At 39.1% G+C, this 27092-nt stretch overlaps 2 protein-coding genes across 4 annotated transcripts in view; one reads left to right on the top strand and one right to left on the bottom strand.

Moving 5' to 3' along the window:
* Positions 1 to 25311, bottom strand: part of lgi1b (leucine-rich, glioma inactivated 1b) — a 71857-nt gene extending 46546 nt beyond the window's left edge. Inside the window, exon 1 of the mRNA XM_069900556.1 lies at positions 25119 to 25311. The gene's annotated coding sequence lies outside the window, so the exon portion shown is untranslated. The remainder of the gene's footprint in view (positions 1 to 25118) is intronic.
* fra10ac1 (FRA10A associated CGG repeat 1) overlaps positions 1 to 27092 on the top strand; it is a 73666-nt gene that overhangs the window by 10596 nt on the left and 35978 nt on the right. For all 3 annotated transcript variants that reach the window (XM_069900559.1, XM_069900558.1, XM_069900560.1), the window contains exons 2-10: positions 54 to 133; positions 1407 to 1502; positions 2048 to 2093; positions 7519 to 7595; positions 8540 to 8623; positions 10755 to 10839; positions 10932 to 10977; positions 19376 to 19489; positions 21294 to 21336. In XM_069900559.1, the coding sequence (XP_069756660.1) occupies positions 54 to 133; positions 1407 to 1502; positions 2048 to 2093; positions 7519 to 7595; positions 8540 to 8623; positions 10755 to 10839; positions 10932 to 10977; positions 19376 to 19489; positions 21294 to 21336 (671 nt within the window). The remainder of the gene's footprint in view (positions 1 to 53; positions 134 to 1406; positions 1503 to 2047; positions 2094 to 7518; positions 7596 to 8539; positions 8624 to 10754; positions 10840 to 10931; positions 10978 to 19375; positions 19490 to 21293; positions 21337 to 27092) is intronic.

Raw genomic sequence — 27092 nt, 5'->3', positions numbered from 1 at the left:
AAGCCCTGAAGTTAGATGTCTTTTCCATAGCTATTGTTTCCTTTGGTCCACAGGAACATGGCCTTGGGGGTTATGATTCAGAATTCAGTGAAGATGAAAAGGAACCAGAGACATCTAACTGTAAAATTCAACGGTAAGATGCCATTGACCTTTGTGCAAAAGCATGACTGAAAAGGAATATATTTTCTGTGTTTATTTTGTTGCTTATTTTAATGTCAAAGAATTATGAGCAATCCTTTACTTTATTTGAACCTATTATTTCAAATATAGAGCACAATTTTTAATTTTAAATTTACTTCCTCAATATTTAGTCTGACTTTTTGCACAGAAGCCATTACTGTGGCAGAAATGATTACGAGCATGACTGAATTATGATGTGCACAAGAGACATTTAGGTTATCCAAGCAATAGTTCATAACCTCTTCTGGGATTGGGAAAAGAGGCAGATAAATTTAGGCTTACAGCATGGTAACAGGCCATTTCGGCTATGAGCCCATGCTGCCAAATTATACCCAATTAATCTATAACTACTGGAACGTTTCGAATGATGGGAGGAAACTGGAGCACCTGGAGGAAACTTGCACAGATACAGGGAGAATGTATAAATTCCGTACAGACAGCATTGGATTTAAACCCCAGTCCCGATCACTGACACTGTATTAGTGTTGTGCTAACCATGTCACCCTTTTATTATTGTGCAGAACTGGAAAGGACATCAGAAAATAGAGTTTTAATAGAATGGCTCAAGGTGTTACCTGTAATTTTGAAAGTACAGGTATTCATATTTGTTTGTTTTGTTTTAAAATTAGTCAAATACCCATGTGTTTCTAAGAATGACTGCAAAACTTTTACCAAGGCTTTTTAAATATCAGACTATATATGTCATTGGAATATATTCATCTTTGAGACTAGTTACATCCAATATTTGGTAATGTTTATCGGATAATATTTATTTTGCATCATTTATGTACATACATGTCCAAATATGATTCAAGGAAAATTACCAGACAAAATTTGGCACTACATTTTATGTAGAGCATATCCACAGACCCTTCGGCCCACTGTGCAATCATCATGTTAATCCCACTTGCCTGCATTAAATCCATACCTCTCTTTGCCTTGCTTATTCAATGAACTGTACAATCTAGATAAGAACTTGTTTTCCCTTAATCATCAAGTTGAAAGAGTGTTTTTAAGGAATCCAATTTTTAATTCATGGGTTCAAATGTGTAGTGCTTATGGTGGTTTCCTCTTAAGGTACAGAGCTCACATAATATTCGAGATTTGTAGCAATTGTTAGTGTTGAGAATTTAGATTGCAATTTGTTTATTTTAATGCTGTCTGCATGTTTTGCTAATAATTGTGATAAATTAAGTTGTTTAACATTAATGCAATTTCAATTCCAGGAAGAGAAATGATACTACAGTACTTAAAAAGCCATTCCAAAAGGAAAAATACACCCAATTACCCCACAAACAACTTGCAGCTCATGAATGGGACAGGTAAACTCATTTTTAGTGAGTTATGACAAAATTTATACCTCACTTCAACAAATTATTTGCTTTGAAAAAAAACTGGTAATCACCTTCAACAAAATAAGTAAAAGAACATTTAAGAAGCACCAATCCATTTGCAAATCTTACAGTAGATTGTGCAAATCTTGCAATGGACTATTTAATTCTATGAATTGCTCGAAATTCTGTATCTTAGGTTACAATATCTATAGACAAAAAACTGACAGTTTTAAGTTTCGGATAAGCAACTAGATGTGTATAATCCTTTGACTCGTTATGATAGGGCAGGGAGCTCCTGTGTTGTGGACAATAAGTATTACCTATTTAATATGAAAGTACATCCAGAGTGTTTGTAGTACACAATTTGGCTGCCATATTTGTTTACAAAGCTGTTTACACTTCTCGATTAGTTTGTTGATTATGAAGCAAGTATGTTGGATTTCTTGAGAATGAAAAGCACTACATAAATTTTCATTTTTTTATATAAACTATATACAAACTTGATTTCTGTAATTCATGATTTTTTTTTTTAGGGAAGAAGCAAGAAACTGGCGTTTCCATCTTATTGCTATGGATGCTGTATCCTTGAAATCAGAGTACACCTATCAGAGTTCATGGTAGTGTAACAAGAAACAGCTTAAGAAGGAATTTCCTCATAAAATAAAACTAACAAAATTAATTTATCTTGCAAATATTATTATAAACATGGGTATTTACTTTAAACTCATCTCAAAAATACAATTGTAATTAAACTATAGATGTTCCAAAATCTAGAAAAATTATAAGCCTGGGCCAAAGCCAGTTACATAATTATTCATTTGCATTTTGGAATTTTGTTTTAAGAAACCAATGTGAAAGGCAAAGGCCTTATTGTAAGATGCTAGCAATGCTGAAAAGCAAAAGGAATTAAGAGAATTTGATAAAGCCGTGCTTACGTTTTCCAAACCTAAAAAGATATCAGTCAAGAGAAGCATCTGAGATGAGGAAATCGTTAATTTTGTAATCTTAAGGAAAAAAATAAGGTAGTATCTTTGGTTTCAACATTGGCATATTTAAACTAAACAACATACAAGGAAAGTTCAGGGATAGCTGATTGTTCTATCGCTGAACTCCACGTGGAGTCCATCAGTGAAGCTCTGTCTTACAAGGCTTCCCAGGCATTCTATGGCTAGATACCTTTTTGATCTGAGACACCTTATTTAGTTCATTAGGAATTCTTGGTTTGCAGGTCAGAAAAGTATGTTTTTAATTTATATTATATACTCATGTTACAGTCGAGTTTTTTGGACCAAACTTTTGGGTCAAATTTGGGGGGGGGGGTTGACTTTTACATGGGCCATACTTTTGACCACAGTAAGTACAGGTATGGCCTTACTGTGGCCTAGCATAGCATCTGTGGCTATTGGCATCGGGACCTCTGGTGGAGCGGGTGGCCAGGGCAAGATTCTGCGTTCAGGGTATCGGAAGCTCCGGTGGGCGAGGATATGCAGTCGTGTCAGGACCTCGGATGGGTTGGGGGGGGGGGGGTCAACTTTTACATGGACTGTACAGAAAACACAATTTTTGGGCCAAAAAGGGGAGGTCGACTATTACACAAGTATATACAGTATTCCAATTTTATTATAATATTCAATTATTTTCCATTGATTTACTGTTTTAATTAAACTTCCAGAATTATTTTAATGTATTAAAAAATGCATCAATTTCAACAGTTTTTCAATATCCCTGAATATGAATAGACAAAAGCTCCAACCCAAATTTTAATCTACTGTCAGGGCATTCTGGGGTGGACTGTGAACAGTACCCTCAGCAATACTCATGAATCCTCCTCACTTTCTTGTCTGGTGTGGTTAGCACTCCCCATATGAAGAGGAGAGAGCCAAAGGTCAGGCACTGCAGATAGAAAGTTAGATCCACCATGATCTAGTCTGTTGTAACTATGATGAGAATTAGTTTACTAGTGTGTATAGGGCTGAGAGTAGCTCAAAGAAAAACTTGTTCTAAGGGAATAACCATACAAATATGTGTGATAATAATTTAAAAGATGAGAAACCTTATCAGCTCTCCAGTGGAAAAATATGGCACTGAGCCATAAGATCAGAATGTTATTGGTTTAAATATTATTGTTATTCCAAACAATTAATTGAATGCTTTTAAGCTGATGTGTTCTGCTGTTAAAACTCTGTAATGTCAATGTTCTCATTGCTGATTGAAGGTTTAGATTGTTACATGGATAAATGCCTTGCATACATCTTTTGTTTATTGTCAAAGTACTGGCTTTGGTTATAGGAAACAGGATAAGAGAGCCCAGTTTAAATAATTGAAATGAAATATTGTGATCCAGATGGTTTTTTTAAAAAATACAGATGTAGATGATATCTTCCTCACTGCTTACATCTGTTATTATGAAACAGTTGGAACAGTTGATGGAAAACTGTTGTCCCTCTGACTTTGAACTGATTGGAGACAAAAGTTCCAGATATTCAGCTGCAACATGCAAATTTTGTTAAAATAGGAACAGCACAATTTTTGTTTATGATTATTTGCCTCTGAGTGTAAAATATTAACATTTCAACAATCTCAGAATCAGACTTTTATTATCACAAACAAGTCATGAAATTCGCTGTTTTGCTGCAGCATCCCAGTGCAAACATTCATATTATAAACCATCTTACAACAAAACTATAAAAAATAAAATAAATAATGATTCACAAAAAGTAAGGCAGTGTTTTTGGTTCATTGATTATTCAGGAATCTGATGGCAGAGGGGAAGAAGCTGTCCTTGTGCCAAATATAGGATATAATAACCAAATAGCAAAATATAAACAGAAAATGCTTGAAATACTCAACGGAGGAATTAGGGGATATGGGGAGAAGGCAGGTAGGTGGAGTTAGGTCATAAATTAGATCAGCCATGATCGTATTGAACGGCGGAGCAGGCTCGATGGGCCATTTTTGGCCTACTCCTGTTCCTACTTCCTATGTTCCTAGATCAGGTCACAGCTTTGGGAAGAGACCTGCTTTTTTAGTTTTTTTTTTTTTTTTCACACCATAAATCACATTAGCCATGATATACACTATTTCTTTTCACACATATACAGTGACTTTTTCTCCCCCCCCACCCTTTCCTCCCAAACCACCCCCCCACCCCCCCCTCTCATCCATTTTAGGTATACAATCTAGGTTGCATTAAGCCAGTCAGACAATGTTGTCATTCAACAAAATTACACCAGAAATTCTACTGAGTCCATTCTTTTCTTTCCTTCTCCTTCCATCAACTTAGGTAATGTTTGTCCCCGGTAGGTTTTCGCTATTGTATTTAATGTAAGGCTCCTATACTTGTTCGAATATTTCAATATTATTTCTTAACCAATATGTTATTTTTTCTAATGGAATACATTTATTCATTTAAATTTGGTAGTTTCTTCCTTTTAATTTGGTTATGTATTCCATTAATATTTAAAGACATATAGTTCAGCGTAGCCCTTTTATATTTTGTTTATCTTCTCTTTCCGTTTTTCCATCATTACCTTTCCTCCTTTTCCATTTCTGTTTTCTTATTTTCAACTCTTTATAAGACAACATTCCTACAACATCTAACATTTTCCTTATTCTCCTATTTCTATCTTATTTATCCCCAATCTCCCCTTCACCTCCTGAGTTGTCCTTTATCCCTTGTCGGACAACCACATCTCCCCTCTCCATTTGGATTTGCGAATCCACTCGCAATCGTCAACTGATTTTGCAGTGACCGCTATTTCCCCCCACCCCGCCTCCCCCAGAAAAGATTTCACTTTTCATATGTCACAAAGGTCCCTCTTTTAATTCCCTCCTTATTCTCTCTATTCCATTACCTTCCCTTATTAATTCTTGTCTATACTATCTATATTTTCCTCTAAGTACAGATACATTCATGTATGCTCATTGTCTCTATTCACTCTTATACCTCTTTACCTGCATACATATCAATCGTGATCATTTTTACTCTCATTACCCGTCTTCATCCCTCAGTCTATTTTTGTCTTTACCCACATACATATCAGTCGTGATCATTTTAACTCTCATTACCCGTCTTCCTCCCTCAGTCTATTTTTGTAATTGTTCTGCAAATTTTCGTGCTTCTTCTGGATCCGAGAATAGTCTGTTTTGTTGTCCTGGAATAAATATTTTCAATACCGCTGGATGCTTTAGTATAAATTTATACCCTTTCTTCCATAAAATCGCCTTTGCTGTATTGAACTCTTTTCTCTTCTTTAGGAGTTCAAAACTTATATCTGGATAAATGAAGATTTTTTGCCCTTTATACTCCAGTGGTTTGTTGCCCTCTCTTACTTTTTCCATTGTCTTCTCCAGTACCTTTTCTCTTGTAGTATATCTTAGGAATTTTACTACAATAGATCTTGGTTTTTGTTGTGGTTGTGGTTTAGAGGCCAATACTCTATTTCCATTTCATGCTGTAGTTCTGGACATCCTAGGGTCTTAGGGATCCACTCTTTTATAAACTCCCTCATATTCTTGCCTTCTTCATCTTCCTTAAGGCCCACTATCTTTATGTTATTTCTTCTGTTATGGTTTTCCATTGTATCTATTTTTTGAGCTAGTAGTTCTTGTGTCTCTTTAGTTTTTTTATTAGATTTCTCCAATTTCTTTTTTAAGTCTTCTACCTCCATTTCTGCTGCTACTGCCCGCTCTTCCATCTTGTCCATTTTTTTTCCCATTTCTGTTAAGGTCATCTCCATTTTAATTATTTTCTCCTCTGTGTTGTTTATTCTTTTTCTTAAATCCTTAAATTCCTGTGTTTGCCATTCTTTAAATGACTCCATGTATCCTTTAATAAGAGCAAGTATATCCTTTACCTTGCCTATCTTTTCTTCTTCTATTTCACCATACTCTTCCTCTTCTTCTTCCTCTGGGTTGACCATCTGTTGTTTCTTTGTTGCCCTTTCCTCCTCTTCTATCTTGTTTCTATTGTCTTCTGTGGTCTCTTCTTGCTGCAGGTGTTCTGCAGCTGTCGTTGCCGGCTGTGGAGATCGACTCCCCAGCTGGTCCCCCCTCCCGTCGGTGTGTTTTTTTTCATTCGCATCGCGCATGCGCGAAGTTTCGCGCATGCGCGGTTGCGCACTTTTGCTCGGCTCTGCGAGCCATTTTTGTAGTCCATTATTTACCGACCTGAGGGAGCGGGTTTCTCTCTCCGCAGCGGGCCTCTTCGGACAGGTAAGGCCTTCACCTTTTTCCTCCTTTGTCTTCTCTTCCTCTCTTCTTACCGTTGCTTTCGACTTTTCTTTTTTTGTCGCCACCTTCTTTCCACCTTTATACTCACTTTTCTGTAACTTTTATTTCTGTGCCTTTGTGTTTTCTCTTGTTTTTCCCGACTTTTCTGGAGAGGGCTGGAGTTCACCGTCCGGCCACTACTCCATCGCGTGACTCCTCCGACCTGCTTTTTTAGTTCATTAGGAATTCCTGGTTTTCAGGACAGAAAGGTATATTTTTAATTTACCTTATATACTCGTGTAACAGTCGAGATTTTTGGACCAATTTTTTGGGTCAAATTTGGGGGCATTCATTAGCATTTTCTGTTTATATTTTAGATTATAGAATCTGCATTTTTAAATTTTCAAGCTGTAAGCAGACTTGAGGGTCTGAGGTACAAAGATTGTACCTCCTGTCAATATATTTCTGCAAAGAGCTGTTCTCAATTTGGTATTAGATACTTAAAAAATTGTTTTCTGAGAAGCTTTTGTGTACCTTAGAGAAAATAATTGTGGATATGCTGCATTTTGTTGGTACCTCTTATGACAGATCATCAGAATTTGAAAAATATTTTACTGGACATATTATGCAGTGATTTTGTTTAATATTGAGGTATACCTCCTAAAGAAGTGACTGCCTCAGTCAGTGTTGACAGGAGCTATTATTTCTGATTCATTTACTTTGTTGTAGAAATAATATTTGTGGTGGTGCTGCCATCTGCAGAAAATTGGCAATTTTTGTTAACTTCTTAAAGTATGCACGGCACAAGAAGTACATCAATGATTATTTGCTTTATTATGGTGGCTCCAAAGAAGACTTAAAGAGATCAACGTAAGTGTTCAAAAATAGTTTAATAATTGATTATTACTGGTAATGCTCAATTTGCAATGTATGTTCTGCTAATTCAGATTTCAAATTTACAAACGATATGAAGAGTAACTGACAAAATATTTGACTTAGTAAAGTTTAAAATGATGCTTAATTGAAAGTACTGTATATAATGCACATACATAATAACTAATCCATAAAGAAATAGAGAAAAGTGCAGGTTTAAACTGTTAAACATAGGAATAAGTCATTCAGCTTCTCAGTCAGATCCACCATTAAATCATGGCTTGACTGTCCCATCCCTGCATTTTTCCAATTAACCTAATTGTCATGCTGAAAGGAAATCCTTATTCTCAGTTTGAGCTATAATTATGACTTTTTTTTGCTGGAGTCCCCCATAATAGGAAATATTAGGAGTTATTCGACAGTTCTCTCCATGGATGCTGCCTGACTTGAGGAGACTCTCCAGTTTCTTATTGTTTGTTCAAGATTCTTAGACGGTCTTTAATCTGTATTTAAAAAAACACATACAGTGCAGTATCATAATTAAACCCTTCCAATCCAGATTTTAATTGTGAATTCATGTAGCTCCAAAGCCATCCTGAGGTATGTTGTTAAAAACTGAATGCTGTACTGCAGGTGAGATCTACCTGTTATATAACAAATATCTTATCCTTCTCAGTCCCCTTGAAATTACCTGTGGAAATGTAAATGTCAATATTTGAAGATCATTCATATTACCATTAAGGTAAATAGTGTAAAATTTTTGTGCAATGCTATCCAAAGGCTTGTCAGAATTCTTGATTTGTGTTAACAAATTAATCTGTTTCTATGTTGATCCAACTGAATAGCCCTAATTTATTGCACTGGACACTTCTGCAGTGTTCTCTATGTTTGCATTTTAAGACCCTAAGAATTCTGAATCCATTTAACATTTTTGCTGGCAGGGTGAATGATAAAACAGACCTGGATGTGATAAAAGAGAACCATAGATTCTTATGGACAGAAGATGATGAAGCAGATATGAACTGGTAATTACAGGCAGTTTTTGACTTCTATAAAAGTTTAAGGCAGTTGCTCAATGCATTCTTATTCCAAATTTCACTTATATTTAAGCACAGTGTACTATATAATGAGTTTAGCGCTACTGAAATGAAATAAATTCTGAGACATATATCTTCAGCATTTACAGATAGATTTATTGCTTCTTTGAGCCAAAGCTTGTGTAGAACTTCATATAAACTTACGATAATAACATTTAAATGGAAACCAATATGTTTTCTTGAATTGTATATCAGCTAATTCTGTTAAAATGTTTCATCAAAGTTTTAAATAGTTTTTTTATAATTTATTCTAATTTTATAATTACTTGTATATCTTTAGTTTTTGTTGACTTCTGCAGTGGATTTACTAACTATTAAGTTGAAGTATTTACTCTAAAGTTCTCTGGAGATAGAAATTATAATGCTGGCATTTTTTAATCAATTGGCAAGATTTGATATAACTTCTGTATAGTGGCCCAAATCTGCTGGCCATAATTGGAACTGTTCAACAAACTCTGAAAACTAATGCAAATTTGACAAGTGAAAGGAATCAAGTTTCTCTCCCTGGTATTTTAAACAGTTATCTAAGATTAATCTATCTGGCTGTGTTAGGTCACTTTTATTACTTGTTTGCTATACTCATTGCCACAATACAGGAAGGATGTAGAGAATTTGAAAAGAGAGTTGAAGAATTCATCAGGATTTTGCCTGGATTAGAGAGTACAAGCTATAAGGAGAAGTTAAACAAACTTGCATCCTTTTCTCTGGAACCCTGGAGGCTGAGGGGAGACCTGAGCGAAGCTTATGAAATTATGAGTAGCTTAGATAGAGACTTTTTCCCTGGGTGGAAATGTTATATATAGAAGGTATAGATTTAAGACGAATGTGGTAAGTTTAAACAAGATGCACAAGACAAGATGTGTCTGGAATGCAGTGCTGTGGTGGTGGGGGGATGGGGGGGAGGATGCAGGAGGGGAAGAGATGGGGTGGGAAGGTGGGGCAGATACGATAGTGCTGTTTAAGAAACATTTAGTCATACTCATGAATATACAGGAAATGGAGAGATCTGGATCATGTGCAGGCAGATGAGTTAAGTTTAATTTGGCATCATAGTCAGCGGAGACAAGAAAAGGGTCTTATGCATTAGTGTTACATATCCTATATTGCCCCACTCACCCATCTTGTTGAATCATAGTTTATTTATGCCTCAGATAGATACAGAGGGTATATCCTGCTGGTACTCTGCATCAGAATCATGGACCTTGAGTAGTACACAAAGAGAGCCCTGACTCTAAAACATCTCTGATGGTTGCCAAAGCTAAGGATGGAGTATTTCCAGCTATGAAAGTTCTTAAAAGTGTTTGAAATTCAGATATTTAAAATTATTAAAATTAAAGCAAACAATATTGTTAAAAGATTAAAAATATGGCAAAAAGATTTTTTACAATGAGATGTTTATTTTAAAAGTAAGTAAAGCAATAATTATAAAATGTAACTCAGTTTCCCCTTTGCCAGCAATCGCCACTGAGCACCTGGTGTCTTGACGCCTGATCAGAGTGGGCATTTTCCCCAGTGTCATGCTGGGTATTCCCAAAAAGACTGAACTCTACCTCTGGATTCCATGGGAAGTTCAGCAATGAAGCAGACTGATAAACTCACCAGTAAGAACCAGATTCAGCATTCACCAGTAATATCCAGAAATTTGCATCTTGCAGAGTTTTCTTGGAATTTACTCGGATTTACTTAGGTTTCAGCAGCTGAATGCAAATTAAAGTAGCTTTAACCACAACTTCTCGCAATTGTACACACAATCCAAACCATTGTGTTGAGATTCTTGATCTTTAAACCTTTTTTTTTAGGATTTGTTAAGTCTGCTTTGAGAGTCTCACTTCAGTGACTGGCAAATAATTAAAAATAAAGAAACATGGTGGATCTATGTTTACATGAGCCATTAGGAAGGGAAGCTCTGGGAAGTGGTAGAACTTGCTGGCACTGCTCGAAAATGTCTCATATGAAGCTGGGTTGACATTTGCTTGTTCTGGACCTGGGAACCATGAGAAAGGAAATATGGAAATATTGATGATTTCCTTTTACTAAACAAGATTTCTTAATATCTCAGGGAGAAAGCCTTGGCAAAGAAGTACTATGATAAATTATTCAAGGAATATTGTATTGCTGATTTGAGCCAATATAAACACAATAAGGTATGGTGATTGAATATATATGTCATCTTTAATGGATATTCCCTATATTAATTATGTTGATATTTCACCAGTGTTATCTTCTCATCTGACAGATTGGTTTTCGTTGGCGAGTGGATAAAGAAGTAATTTCAGGAAAAGGTATTCTTTTTCAAAGTTTTTAATCTTATTTGTTCCTGGAATTAGGGTATTTTTGGCTGGCCCACTTCATTTTCTCATTGAATTCAATAATTTTCTATACATTTTTAGAAGGTAATTAATTGGTATAGATCTGGAAACAGAGCCAGTAGAGGTGATAGATTTCTTTCCCCTGAAGGACAATTCTGAATCAGGTGGGTAAAGATTTAGAACAAACGTTTTGACTGACTAGAGCAGTGGCCAATGGCCATTCATTTCTGAGATGTTAATCAGTCCATGCAGATACCATGGCCAAGAAAATCTGTCCCTTTCTTGTTGTAAGAATTAAATGGCTCTGGTTCTTTTGAGTTTGAGGTAGAAATTGTGTAACTACCTTTTAATGGCATTAAGACAGTGTTCTGCATCACCTTTGAAACTTGTGACCTCTATCAGCAAGAAAGATATGGGCCACAAGCACAAAACAAAGCCATCCTTCAAGTGGAACATCATCCTGAGTTGGAGACGTATCACCATTCCATCGATGCTGAAGTCTAAATCCTGGAACTCCCTTCCCAGCCGCATCGTAGAAGTATCTTCACTGGCAAGGCTCCTGTTGTTTGGACATGTGACTCTCCGCCAATGTTAAGGGCAGTTTGGGATGGACAATAAATGCTGGCTTTGTGAGCAGAACCCACATTAAAATGTGAGTAAACAAAAATACTATCACTATTGCCAAAAGCGGCATAAGGAGTGAAAACTTCAGCTGGGAGATTCACACAATAGCATTATTGAATTTTTCTGTGCAGTAACATCCCACCATGAAGCTGACATTTAGTCACCAGGTGTGACCTTTTGCAGTTATTTTTAAAAATATATAGTTCCATAGACCATGGGAGGAACTCCCACAAGAACAGACTGAGCTGGTCATAAACTATGCCTGCAGGAAGCATTTTTTTGGCAAAGTGGGGGGGGGGCGCCAAGCAAACCCTCCAGGGCTACAGCAAGGAAGGTCTCTGTTATGACACAAGTTCAGCCTTGTGTCCTTTTAGAATATCATCAGCTCCCCACCATGACTACCAGCCCCCCCACATCTCCATCGGGCACACAAAACTCAAAACGGTCAACCAGTTTACCTATCTCGGCTGCACCATTTCATCAGATGCAAGGATCGACAATGAGATAGACAACAGACTCGCCAAGGCAAATAGCGCCTTTGGAAGACTACACAAAAGAGTCTGGAAAAACAACCAACTGAAAAACCTCACAAAGATAAGCGTATACAGAGCCGTTGTCATACCCACACTCCTGTTCGGCTCCGAATCATGGGTCCTCTACCGGCACCACCTACGGCTCCTAGAACGCTTCCACCAGCGTTGTCTCCGCTCCATCCTCAACATCCATTGGAGCGCTCACACCCCTAACGTCGAGGTACTCGAGATGGCAGAGGTCGACAGCATCAAGTCCACGCTGCTGAAGATCCAGCTGCGCTGGATGGGTCACGTCTCCAGAATGGAGGACCATCGCCTTCCCAAGATCGTATTATATGGCGAGCTCTCCACTGGCCACCGTGACAGAGGTGCACCAAAGAAAAGGTACAAGGACTGCCTAAAGAAATCTCTTGGTGCCTGCCACATTGACCACCGCCAGTGGGCTGATAACGCCTCAAACCGTGCATCTTGGCGCCTCACAGTTTGGCGGGCAGCAGCCTCCTTTGAAGAAGACCGCAGAGCCCACCTCACTGACAAAAGGCAAAGGAGGAAAAACCCAACACCCAACCCCAACCAACCAATTTTCCCTTGCAACCGCTGCAATCGTGTCTGCCTGTCCCGCATCGGACTGGTCAGCCACAAACGAGCCTGCAGCTGACGTGGACTTTTTTACCCCCTCCATAAATCTTCGTCCGCGAAGCCAAGCCAAAGAGATATGCACTTTGGGGAAGTCTGGAAATCAGGCTCCTGTTAAGCAAGGAAAAAAAGATGATCTTATCTTCTTGAATATGGTGTTAAAATGACCTTATCACCTCAGAGAACTGCAAGCTGTAATATCTGGCAGAGATCATTGTCAACAGATTAGAATGATCCTGAGATGAAGAAGCTGAGAGTGGCCATGATCTCCTTTGACAAAGAAGTCCCAAACTCGTGTTTGGTCACAGATCACAGAGGTCACAGAGTGCAATTTTAGCATTCACCATTTAAGTTGCATAGTTTCAGAAGAAACAGTAATTGGTTTTTCTTTGATCAAAGAAGACTATCAAACTATTGAGATTGAAAACTTAACAAAAATAATTTTCTACTTTGCACATTATTGGCGACATTTGGGAAAAACCTATGCTAGAAAATAGATTAAAGATTCCTTCATTGTCTTGTAATAAAAAAGGTGTAATATTTCCACGAAATTTGATTTTGTCTACTGTGAAGATGAAATGAAAGAAATCAGCAGAAATTGCCAGGCGCCTCTTACAGTTCTCTAGAGTCACTGAGTGTCCGTGGATTCACCTCCATCACTTCCACAGCCTCCCGCAGTCTCCACAGCCACACATTATCAGCAACCTGAGCTCCAGATCTGAACTTCGGACCTGATCAGGAAGCCTTCAGCATCCTCGGCACCCTCTCATTCTGGTTCCAATATCTGGTACCCCTTCAACCAGACTTGAGCCAGTCTCCAGCTGTCTGCATCCTGCATGGGTTCCTTGCCTTGTTGCCAACAGCTCACCCTCCCCCTGTGTGTTCTTCAGCCGCAAAGCCCTTCATTGATCCGCTGCCATGGATCATCCTGTGGTTCATCTCTCCATCTCCTCAAGCAGGTGTATTCTCCCTATTTTCTGGGGCCCTGTGCCAGTCCTCTGCTTTCCTGGAGGCTTTTGCTAAACATAGGCCCTGGCATCTTGGGCCCAAATCCCACAGATGCAGAATTTAAAAGTAAACTACTGTCAGCTCCTTTAACAGGTCGCTTAAAGCCTGTACGGAGCTGCCGGTAGTTGGACTGGATGGCAGGTCTGAACCAGCGAGAACACTGCCATTTTTTTTATACTAGGGTATCAACAACTTCCAATTCCATGAACACGACTGCCTCATATTCACTGTGTCCAATCTATATTCCTCCATCCCCCACACCAAAGGTCTGAAGCCCTTTGTTTCTTTTTCAAAAACACCCACCAGTCACCCTCCACCTGGCAGAAATTGTTCAAACAATAACGTATCATTGACTCATCCCACTTTCTCCCAGTCAAAGGGGTAGCAATGAGTACTTGCATGGGTCCAAGCTGTCCCTGCCTTTTTGTTGGTTATGTGGAGCAATCCCTTACAAGCCTACAAACACCCAAGGCTACTCAACTTTGATTCCACTACCTAAATGACTACATTGGTGCTGCCTAATGCACCCACGATGAGCTTGTCAGCTTTACCTACTTTACTGCTAACTTTCACCCTGACCTCAAATTCACTTGTTCCATCTCTAGCAACACTCTTCCCTTTCTTTATCTCTCTGTCTCCCATCTCAGGACACAAACTCTATGCAGATATTTTGTACAAATCCACCAATTCCCACAATTCAGCTACACCTCTTCACACCCTGTCCCCTGAAAGGATTCTATTCCTTTCTAACAATTCCCCACTCTCCGTTGCATCTGCTCCCAGGATGAGGTCTTCCACATCAACCAAGATGTCCTTGTTCTTCAAAAAATGTTGCTTCCACTGCACCACAATCAATTCAGCCCATATCCATATCTCTTCCATTTCCCACACTGGCCCCCTCTATCCCTAGATGCAACAAGGACAGGATTCCCCCTGTCCTCACCTACCATCACACCAACCTCCACATCCCACTAATTACCCCCTTGGTACCAATCTCTGTGACCACAGAAAGTGCTAAATTGTGCCCACATCTTCTTCCTTACCACTATTCAGGGCCCCAAAAAGCCTTTCCAAGTGAAGCAACACTTGTGAATATGGGGTGTCATCTACTGCATCCTACATCAGAGAGACTGGACGCAGACTGGACAAAGATCGCTTTGTCGTGCATCTTCTCTTTGTCAGCAGCAAAGGTGGGGATCTCCAAGTAGTGCCAATGTCCTGCACAGCCAAACCAAGGCCACCCATAAATTGGAGGAGCAGCCCTAATATTCTATCGGGACACTCTCCAACCGGATGGAATTAACATTGACCTCTCCTTTGTCTGTTTGGCCACTCCTCTGCTTCTCTTCCCCATCCCTCAGCTTTTTTTCTCTTGGGTCTAGAGCAGTGATTCTCAACCTTTCCTTCCCACTCACATGCCACCTTAAGCAATCCCTTACTAATTACAGAGCACCAATGGCATAGGCATTACTTAAAGTGGTATGTGAGTGGAAAGAAAAAGGTTGAGACCACTGGTATAGACCATAGAACATAGGAGCAGAAATAAGCCATTCAGCCCATCGAGTCTTTCCCACCATTTAATAATGAGGTGATCCATTTTCACACTCAGTCCCATTGCCTGGCTTTCTCCCTATAACCTTTGATGCTCTGGCTAATCAAATTTATCAATCTCTGCCTTAAATGCACCCAATGACCTGGCTTCCACAATCACCTATGACAACAGATTCCACAGATTTACCACTCTCTAAATGAAGAAATTCCTACCCATCTTTGTTTTTAGCAGATGCCCTTTAATCCTGAAGTTGTGCCCTCTTATCCCTGACTCTCCCACCATGGAAAACAACCTTTCTACATTTACTCTGATCATGACTTTCAACATTTGAAAACCTTTAATGAGATCCCCCTCCCATCTATTCTCCTAAATTACGAGTGCTGTCAAATGCTCCTCATGTGATAACCCTTTCATTCTCAAAATTATCCTTGTGAACCTCCTCTGAATCCTCTCCAATATCAGCACATCCTTTCTTAAAAGAGGAGTCCAAAACTGTTCATAATACTCCAAGTGAGGTCTCACCAGTGGCATATAATCCTCAACATCACATTCCTGCAAGCATTGCATTTAATTTCTTCACCACTGACTCAAATTGCAGGTTTAGGTGATCCTGCACAAAGACTCCCAGATCCCTTTGCATCTGGGTGTTTTCAAATTTCTCTCCGTTTAAAAAAAAATAGTCTGCCCATTTTTTTTTTCTGCAGCAAAGCCAATTAAGAGAGGGAAGGGATAAGGAAGGGGAGGGAACACCACTGAGCCCAAGGTCCCACTCTTGCCTGGGAAGCCACTCTTCTCGATGCCACTGAGACAAGGGATACTTCCGACTGCTTGCCGTTGAGAGACAACGGCATGCAGTTTGAGAGGGAGAGCTGGAGAGAAAAGTTGATGGGAAACATGAAGAAGAAATGGAAGGGAAGGGGAGGGAGGGAGTTACCTGAAACAAGGACAATCGTCATTCTTATTTCATGTCGAGTTCATCTTTTTCAACACGTGAGGTCAGTTTTGCTCCGAGAAAAATTCGGATAAATGAGGATTTCTGATTGTATCGGATATCCTCATTTATCCAAATTTAAAAAAAAAAATTTGGATAAATGAGAATTTCGGAGAATCTGATTTCACATAATCGGAGAACATTTGGTTTTGCATGACCCTGTTGCATCATATTGTTTAGCCACTAATGCATGGCAATGTTTTAAAAAGTGGCAATGAATTTTGAACTTGCAGCTGATACTTTTATAAAAATATTTTTTGATGATCTTGCATGTTCTGTCATTTAAGGACAAATTTGTGCTGTTTATGTTAATGATAAACTCAAAAGTGAATTAAAATGTAATCCCATTGGAATAAGTATAAACATTAGAATTAAAAGATTTACTTCAGACACCTGAGACATTTAAGGACAAGACCAAGCCATTAATTGTCAGCTTGTTTAAGACACAATAGAGTTAATCTGGAACAAATGCAATTTGTATTGTATAAGCCAATTATGACAACATATAATAAATGCACCTAAAACGTTACATTTAAAACCAAAAGCTAGTCATGAGAAATATTCGTGGATATAAATCTGATCATGTATATGAACAATAAGAATCTCAATAAAATTATCAGTTGTTTTACAATTTTCAAAATCCAATAGACTTTAAAATATTGAGTCATAATTTTGGCAAATGATGAGAAGAGAATCAATCTGGTCATTTAGTAAAATTTGTGTTCTCAGTAAACAGTAACCACTTGCACTTTAACAAAAATTATTGTTAATACATTATTTCATTTCATGAGAAATAACATTGATCAAACTCATTTATTGCAATGGAGTGCTTTGTATTGGAACACTATACATCAGGGATGGCCAAACCACGGCTTGCGAGCCACATGCGGCTCTTTGACCTTTAATATGTGGCATACTGCCGGTCTCTCTCCCATGCCTGCCTGACTCGCGCTACCAGTCTCTCCCCCTCACCCGCCCGACTTGCGCTGCCGGTCTCTCCCCCTCGCCCGCCCGACTCTCGTCTTTAATAGCCTGATATTTGTAGCATTGTATTTTAGTCATAAAAAATATAATTATAATAAGACTAATTTTGTAAGGTGGAAATCTGATTAAAATATCTCTCATTTTTTGGTTTACCTTTTTTTACATATTTGTGTCTTTGTGATTAATGAAACTAAATCAAATTAACAGTTTAAAAATTGCATGCATGAATAAATATTATTGCATTTCTTAAAATTTATATAAAATTTTTGTTACAAAATGTGTATGGAACAATAAAAACGTATGTGTGAATTTTGTTCTTGTCCTGCGGCTCTTAGCATTTGAGCTTTATCGTTTGTGGCTCTTACATTCAGCAAGTTTGGCACCCCTGCTATACATTTTAGTTGAAATACTGAATTTGGTAAGACTTCAAAAATTGGAAAGAAGTGTGAATGTGTCAATTAAACAAGAAAATCTGCATTCGTTGGGGTCAAGTGCAATACACTAATGAACTGAAGAAACTTCGCAGGTCACGCAAAGGTAGCAAAGGGTGACAAACGTTTCAGACCTGAGCCATGCGGGTACCCGCATGGTTTCCAGCTATGCCTGCCTTTTTTCTGGCTCTGTGGAGCATTCCATGCTACAAGCCTGCACAGGCAAGGCTCCTCCACTATATTGATGACCATATTGGTGCTGCCTCCTACACCCAAGATGAGCTCATCAACTTTATCTACTCTGCTGCTAACTTTCACCCCGACCTCAAATTCACTTGGTCCATTTCTGACAACATTCTTCTCTTTCTTAATCTCTCTGTCTCCTTCTCAGGAGATAAACTCACTGCAGATATTTTCTGCAAACTTACCAACTCACTCAGTTATCTATACTATATCTCCATACCCTGTAAGGATTCTATTCCTTTCTCTCAGTTCCTCTGTGCTGTCACATCTGCTCCCAAGATGGGGGTTTTCCATTTCAGATCATCCAAGATGTTATTGTTCTCCAAAAAATGTGACTTCCCCTCTCCTGGCATAAGCTCAACCTGTGTCCCTCAAATCTTTTCTTCCCCATCCTTCTCAAGACGCAATAAGCATGGGATTCCCCTTGTCCTTACCAACAATGTGACCAGCCTCCGCGTCCATCATTAACCTCCACAATTTCGACCACCTACAATATGATCCCACCACCAGACACATCTTCCCCTCCCTCTTCTCTCTGTTTTCTGCAGGGACCACTCCATCTTGGACTCCCATATCTACTCATCCTTTCCCACTAATCGGCCCCTCGGGATCTGCCCCTGTGACCGACAGAAATCCTAACTTGCATATATATCTTCTCCCTTGGGGTCCCAGAGACTTTCCAAGTGAAGCAACACTTTACATAAGTCTGCAGGGGTTATTTACTGCATTAGGACCTCCTGATGTAGCCTCCTCTACATAGCTGAAACTGAATACAGAGTGGAAGATCATTTAGTTGAGCACCTTTACATTGTCTGTTGCAATACCAAGGATCTCCTAGTGGTCAACCATTTTAATTCCTCACACCATTCCCACATAAACATGTCTATCCATGGCCTCATGTAATGCCAAACCAAGGCCACTGCGAATTGGAGGAGCAACACCTTGTATTCCATTTGGACACTGTCAAATCAGACAGCATTTTTAATCTCTTCTCCAATTTCCATTCACCCTCTCACCCAAGTCTCTCTTTCCTCAACTTTCTGTCTTCTTTAGCTCCTCACTCCCTGTGAGAGCTACCCTCTCCCCCATTACTTCTCACCTTTTTTCTCTTCTACCTTCCCTCCTGTATCCACCTCTTTCCTCTCCCATCATCCTCTCCTTTCCTCCCCCCCCCCCCCCCACCTTTTTATTCAGGCTTGTTTTATTGCTCACACCTTTACAAAGGATTCAGGGCTGAAATGTTGGTTACTCTTTGGTCTTTATGGATGCTGTGTGACCTGCAGTTTCCCCAGCACATATGTGTATTGAATGTGGCAATAGTTTTATGAATGAACTAAAATGTGTTAATTTGATATTTTTCCAATTGCAGGTCAATTTTCCTGTGGAAACAAATATTGTAATGTGAAAGAAGGACTGAAAAGTTGGGAGGTTAACTTTGGATATATGGAACATGGAGAAAAAAGAAATGCCTTTGTAAAACTGAGTGAGTTATATCTTTATCGTTGATCCTGACCAAAATTTATTAGTGTCGGAATAAATCTATACTGCTGGTCCAGTTAGTTAATCTGCAGGGCCAGGCAGTCATATCTAGCTGAACATTTATTTGTTTGATCAGTTGGTTTTACTTTAAATCTGCATGCTAATTTGATTATTGTCTTAAGTTTAGAATGCATAATGTGACATAACTGTCAGTATTCGGAAAAAAATGTCCCGAATTTATCTGAATTACTGAACACTATATATTAGTGAGCAGTTGTCTTGCTGATGTAACTAGTGTAGAAAAATAGCTGGTGTTTTTTGTTCCATTTGTGTGCAGCAAATCTCAATATTAAATGGTTTTTGACTCTGTCCGCAGCTCTATTGGTTGTACAGGCAGACTTTCAACTGGTCACTGTCAGAGAAGACTATAGGAAACAATACAAACTATGAACGAAAAACAAAAAAAAGCATTCTGATTGTTTTGGGCTGTCTGGCGCACAAATACTCCACATGCAGCACAAATACTCTTGAAAGAGTGAACAAATTGTCATTGACTTCAGCCACAATGTCCCAATGTGCTTCACAGTCAAGTAGTTGTGATGTAGATGAAACAAAAGCAAATTGCCACATCGTGATCCCACAAACAGCAGTGAGCTGAATGACCAATTAATTTTTTTTTTTGTTTTCACTAGTGTTGCTTGAACACCTCCCAATGTTTTGAATAAAGCCATGACATTTTTTACATCACCAGAATACACAAAGCATCATCTGTAAAACAGAACCTTCATCTGAACTGAAGTCTTTGCTGAATATGATGATCCAAAATTATGGGAATACAAGGCCTGTCATGACGTGTGGGGGCACAAAGGGGACCTCAGATACTAGAAAATGAAGCAAAAAACAATATGCTGGAGGAACTCAGCAGGTTGAGCAGCATCAGTGGGATGTTTTGTTTCCGGAAGGGTTCTGACCTGAAATGTCAACCATTCCTTTTCTCCCAGTCATATTGGAACGTTCCCACAGAAGATATTTTTTTCTCTCTCTAGAGGCGTGGAGCAAGGGGATTATGTGGAGTAAATAGTGTAAAGGCAGAATTAATTGTCATTAAGACTATGTGCATTTATTTATTAGTCCAATGTTCCAATCCAACAAAGTAATTTAATATTTAATTTTGTAGTCCTTTTCCTTATTCATCTGGTTCACCCTTTACTCTCTTGTTCTATTTTTTAGTTGTGGTATTTCCTTTAGGTTTTAATTTATAGCTAAATATATATATTTTAATTGTGGTATTAGTTACATTATTTACTGCTATGATTCTTTTTTTTTTAATTATTTTTTTATTTTTCACACTGTGAACCATATCAACCAAAATACATACAAACATTTCCCTCTTAAATATACACAAGTGACATTTTCTCCCATTTATTCCCCCCTACCTTCCCTTCCCCCCTTCCCACCCCCCTTCAAACCCAATAAACATTCAACATCTACAATACAATAAAGCCATTAAACAATGTAATTGACTGCTATGATTCTTTATGTGGATTGTTTTTCAGGTGTGGTTGCATGAGGGAGGATTTTTTAATTATGAATCTGGGAAATGGGAAGGTGTTGGAAAGACAATAAGATTTGTCAAACTTAATAATTCTAAACTAGATTTGTCAGCACAGTACAAATCAACAATTCACTAGTAATCAGATTGTATGCATTGAGCAATTAGTGTATTTGCAAAGAGGTAGTATTAATGCTTTCTTATTTGAAATCAAGTATGTCAATCTTCTGAATGTGTGTTTTAATTTCCTCCACAGGATTGTGTAATGATTGCTCCCATAAGTTGAACTACCATCACAGGTAAGTTGCATCTCTCCATGTTGATACGTAACAATTGGAAAGAAATATGTGCATATATTTACACCATAGGTGCATATTATGTTAGAAAGTGAGACATAAAAAGAGTGGACCATTCATCCCTCACAACTGCTCTGATATTAAATAAAACTTATGGCTGATCATCTCACCTCCAAAAGCTAATGCTCTATTTTGAGATGGTGATACCTGGAGAATCTAACTCTCGGGATACAGGAACCATCAGTGCTGTATCTACCCTGACAAGTCCCTTGATTATTTTGCGTTATTTAGTGTATAAGACAACCTCCCTCTCCTTTTCTATATTATCTTTCCTAAAGTTGAATAGTCTGGAAAATCGATCTAACCTTGGTCACTTAATATCTCTGTAATGCCTACTAGATAATAACCATGTATTTATATTTATACCATTCACCAACCTTGTTGCATATGCTGTGTGCATCCATATAAGGAGCCTATCAAGTCCTTATTGGGTGTGGATCTGATATTTTTTTCTCAGTTTGTAGCTATTCGATGATTGACTTTAATATTCCATGAGCACTGTTTCATCCCCTGTGCTGTTTGCATGTTTTTCTTTTGTTTCGGTCAGACTCAATAAAGAAGTCTGGAAAAGCTCAGCAGGTCAAACTGTGTCCTTTATGTAGCAAAGGCAAAGATATATAACTGATGTTTCGGGCTTGAGCCCTTCATCAAAATATGAGAAAATGCCAGCAAGTGTCTGAACAAAAGAGTAGGAGGGGGGAGGGGGAGTGGCAAGGTAGGAGATGTTAGGTGGAAAAAGGAGGGAGGGGACACCAGCAATGAGGGGGAGGAGAGATGGTAGGGCTGTGTGGGTGAAAGAACTGGAAGGGCAGGAAATGGGAGAAGGGAAAGAAAAGGCAAGCAGGTTTAATGGAAAACAGTAAAGTCAATGTTCATGCGTTGTGGCTGGAGGGCACCCAGTGGAAAATAAGGTGATGATCCTCCAATCTGCTGGTAGTCGGGGATGGATAGTATATTAGACTCTGGACAAACTTGTGCATGGGAGTGTGACCCACTGGGAGGTTGCTATGGTTGCGAACAGAGGAGAGGTGCTGAGCGAAGTGATCTCCCAGTCTGTGACTGGACTCTCCGATGTAGAGAATGCCACAAAGGGTGCACCAGATGCAGTAGACAAGTCCTCTGGATGTACAAATGAAGTGTTGCTTCATGTGAAAGGCCTGATTGGGGCACTGGTGAGGGAGGTGGTGTGTGCGCGTGTTGCACATCCTGCGGGCACAGGGGAAGATGCTGGGGGTGCAATGGGTGGGGAGGGATGTGTCCAATCCCTTTATAACTCTGTCCCCCAGACAGAAGGTCTCCACGCTCTGCTTCTTCCTGGTCCAATGACCCGACCAATCACCCTCTACCACCACCCTCCTCCGCCTGGCAGATCTTGTCCTCACTCTAAATAACTTCTTCAACTCATCCCACTTCCTCCAAATCAAAGGACTAGCCATAGGTGCCAGCTATGCCTGCCTGTTTGTAGGTTTCATTGTGCAATCCATGCTAAAAGTTGACACAAGCAGGACCTCCTCGCCCCACCCCCCCACCCCCCCCCCCCCCCCCACAACTCTTCCTCCAGTTTATAGGTGACTACATCAGGGCTGCCTATACACCTGCGAAGAGCTTGTCAGCTTCATTCACTTAACATCTAACTTACAGCCCGTTCTCAAACCCACCTGGTCCATCTCTGAATACACTCTTCCCTTCTTGGATCTCTTGGTCTCCATCTTGAGAGACCAGCTTTCCACTGATATATACTATAAACCCTCCAACTCCCACAACTACCTAGACTACACTTCCTCTCACCCTGCCCCCTGCAATGATTCCTTCTGTTATGAGCCTAGAGGTCCTCAAAACCCAGCAGCAATAGATATTCACCAAGACAAATGGTTACTTAAACAAAAGTTGCTTTTAATTATCTTTAAACATGAAAACAGAATAACACTTTAACTTATCACTATTGACTTAATTAACATAACTTAACCCCCTTCTAATTCTAAGTGCATCTGTGTGTAAGTTCAGAAAAGTTATTTGATTCACAGTCCAGTCTCACTTCTCATTCCTCAAAGTTCACAGGTTGCAGGCAATTCTTATACTGTGCACAGAATTTAACATTTATAAAGTTCATCAGTCTTTGGTGCTTGAAAGGTAAATGGTTACCGCTCAGGAAGGTTTTTGTCAGTTTTCAGAGAGAAATTAGTTGTTCCAGGACATCCACTACTGATTTACATCCATCAGCCACTTCAGTGTCTTGTTGATGAAACTTGCCCCCTCAGGGTTCTCCAGATTATAACCTCTTTCTTTCAGGTCGCCACAGAGTGCCTTTTTATTTCCCTTATTCCAAGTGAAACATTAGACCACCAGTCCTCTCCTATTGCATGAACCACAAGGGCTTTGACCAGGCTGAACTAAGCACTCACAGCCATAAGTCACTGACCTTGTCAAAAGCATAAATGTTACTATGCTTATCTCTAAATTAAATTAAATTAATGTAATATCTCCAATTAACCCTTTTAGAGTAATTCTCATAAAGGGCTCAAGCCCAAAACATCAGTCTTTGCTACATAAAGGACATTGACCTGCTGAGCTTCTGTCTTGGGTAAACTTATACCTCTCATTTTGTTCGTTTTAGATTGGTCACAGTGTTTGAGCTACCGAAAGAAAATAGACACACACACAGCGAGAGCAGTTCAGATTATACAAGGCTTTATTACTAAATCTAAAGCTGGATTCACACTACAATGCAAGCCCTTCCCAATTATACTTATCAATGCCTGGACTGGTCCCAACTGCCAAAGCAAGGCAACGACTGCACACTTGTAGTAGGTTATCTGGGCGCCGGTAGCAGCTTCTCCACCTCCCCAGACCGGGACGTTGGTTTGGAATCTTGAAGTTCTTCTTCTTGCTGAGAGATGTTGCCACCTCTTGGAGAGTCTCAAACTTCAGCAGTGGGACCATGGCTTATATTACCCAAAAGTTGTTTACTCAGATCTTATCTCTTTGAACAAATGATTTAATTATCTTCAAAGGTCTCCTGACAGTCTGCTACCAACAAAAGAAAACTGAATCTCTGGGCCTCATGGTGGAAATTGGATAATGTCTATTGATTCATATGCATTCTTGGGCCCCATAGTGTAAATTAGATAATGTCTTCTGATTCAACTGCATCCTGGGCGTCATGGTGGAATTTAGGTGTCTACTAAAAAATATGCATCCTGGACCTCATGGTGTAAATTAGATTATGTCTGCTGATTCTAAAAAACAAACAGGTTCTCAGTCTTGCAGCTGCAGAAGTAAAAAACAGTTTAAATCTTCCAATACAGCTTCTCCTGCATTTTGTGTTTTTACTTCAACCACGGTGTCATCTTCTTAACACATGAACATAAAGAATCCATTTTGAAAAAGATCAGAACAAATTTGGGAGGTGTCCTATAACTCCCCATAACTGCCAAAGCAATCAAACCCTTCTGAAGAAATCACTAAATCCAATTATCCTGTGGTGCAGAAACAGAGATACATCATCAAGTCACTACCAAACTTTCAGGTCACACCTTCAAACATGCTAAAAAGTCAATTCTACTACAGGTACTCCCTGACTTGCAAATTATGCAACTTACAGCCATCCGCACATATGACCAAAATTAAAAAAAAAATAAAAAATATAAAGTTTACGCGGTTTATGTTGTATTTGACAAACTATAGCAGGGATACAGCGCACATAAGAGCCAAAATGTGCTACTTACCTTGATAGTCGGTGCCCCGGGGTCTATAGGCTAGGCACGGCCATCTTGATTCCTATGTGCATGCGCAATTCTTCGGTTGGCGCATGCATGGAGTTTCACATATTGGAGTTCAATGCCACATGCGCCAGAGCTAAGGGCATGAATTCAATATTGTTAGAGTGTTAGGGCCCAGGCTGATTCCATATTCCTTTCTTACTGCAGGGATTAATTCTTTTAAGGGCAAGCTTGAGGCTCCTTTTATATTTTCTACATCCTGTAGCTATTTCCCAGCCAACTTATCAAGAGACAAAATTTAAATTGTTTCTATATATCTGGAACATTATTGCAAGAAATTTTATTACAAAGACTGGTATAATTCTGTGACAACCTTGGCTTTAAGGAAACATTCCAGCATACTGTTTGTTATTATTTGTATTCCCATCAGGTCTAACTTGTTCAGTTGGGGTAGGGTGCATGGATATTTGTTCTGCTGCAGTATGATTTGAACCAGCTATATCAACATCATCAGTGCCAAAAAAATATTCTGTAACCCTTCAGAATCTAACAAAATCCCAGCTTTTGTGTTGAAGTCATGCTCCAGAACTAGCCCAACCAAGCACACCTGTCTGGACATATTGTAATAACTAATTCATTATTTACAAACCTGGCCATTCCAGTCTGTCATCATTTGGCTCGATTAATTTGTATAATCTGGCCTGCTGGGCATGTTCCACAGCCTCACAATTAATGGCATGTTAAACAGAATAAAAAGCATAAATGTTACTATGCTCATCTCTAAATTTAATTAAATTAATGTGCTTGTAATATCTCCAATTAACCCGACTAGAGTAATTCCAATATTTCTACAGATCCTTCCTCCAACTTCTCTACTACTGAAGACAAGATTTTTTTTTAACTTTGCCAGTTTGGATGAGGAGTCCCAGACCTAAAACATTAACTGTTTCTTTTTCCACAGATGCTGCCTGACCTTCTGAGTATTTATAGCATTTTTGATTAATAGATCATAGAACACTACAGCAAAGTACAGACCCTTCGGCTCTCGAAGTTGTGCGACCCATATATTCCTTAAAAAAAAGTACTAAACCCCTCCCTACCCCGTAACCCTCTAGTTTTCTTCCATCCATGAGCTTAAACGTCTCTTAATTGCTCCACCATCCCTGCCAAGGCATTCCAGGTACCCACAACTCTCTGGATAAAAACTTAACCCTGATATCTCTTCTAAACCTCCCTCCTTTCTCTTTGTACACATTTCCTCTGGTGTTTGCTATTTCTGCTCTCAGAAACAGGGGAGAAAATGAAACTGTATATTCAAGAGGGAAATGTTTATGTGTATTTTGGCCAATATGGTTCATAGTGTGAAAAATTTAAAAAAAAATTTAAAAAAAGAAACAGGTGCTAGCTGTCCACCCTATCTATGCCTCTCATAATCTTGTAGACTTCTAGTAAGTCTCCTTTCATCCTTCTACACTACAAAGATGAAAGTCCCAGCTCTGCTAACCTTGCCTCATAAGACTTAACAGTATTTTCCAATCCCAGGCGGCATCGTGGTAAATCTCCTCTACACCCTTTCCTTAGCTTCCATATCCTTCCTATAATGAGTTGACCAGAACTGAACCCAATTTTCCAAGTGTGATCTACCAGAGATTTGTAGAGTTGCAACATGACCTCTCTACTCTTGAACTCAATCCCATTATTAATGAAGCCCAGCATCCCATAGGCCTTCTTAACTCTCCTATCATCCTGTGCGGCGACCTTGAAGAATGTATGGATTTGGACCTCAAGGTCCCTCTGTTCATCTACACTGTTAAGTATCTGATAATTAACCCTGTACTCAGCCACCTGCTTTGACCTTCCAAAATGCATCCCCCCACATTTATACAGATTGAACTCCATTTGCCACTTTTCTGCCCAACTCTTCTTCCTATCTATATCTTTTTGTAACCTATGACAACCTTCAACACTATCTACAACTCC

The sequence above is a fragment of the Narcine bancroftii genome, chromosome 10 (genome assembly GCF_036971445.1).
Source record: "Narcine bancroftii isolate sNarBan1 chromosome 10, sNarBan1.hap1, whole genome shotgun sequence".
NCBI classification, from domain to species: domain Eukaryota; kingdom Metazoa; phylum Chordata; class Chondrichthyes; order Torpediniformes; family Narcinidae; genus Narcine; species Narcine bancroftii.
This window is presented reverse-complemented; position numbering and strand designations above follow the sequence as displayed.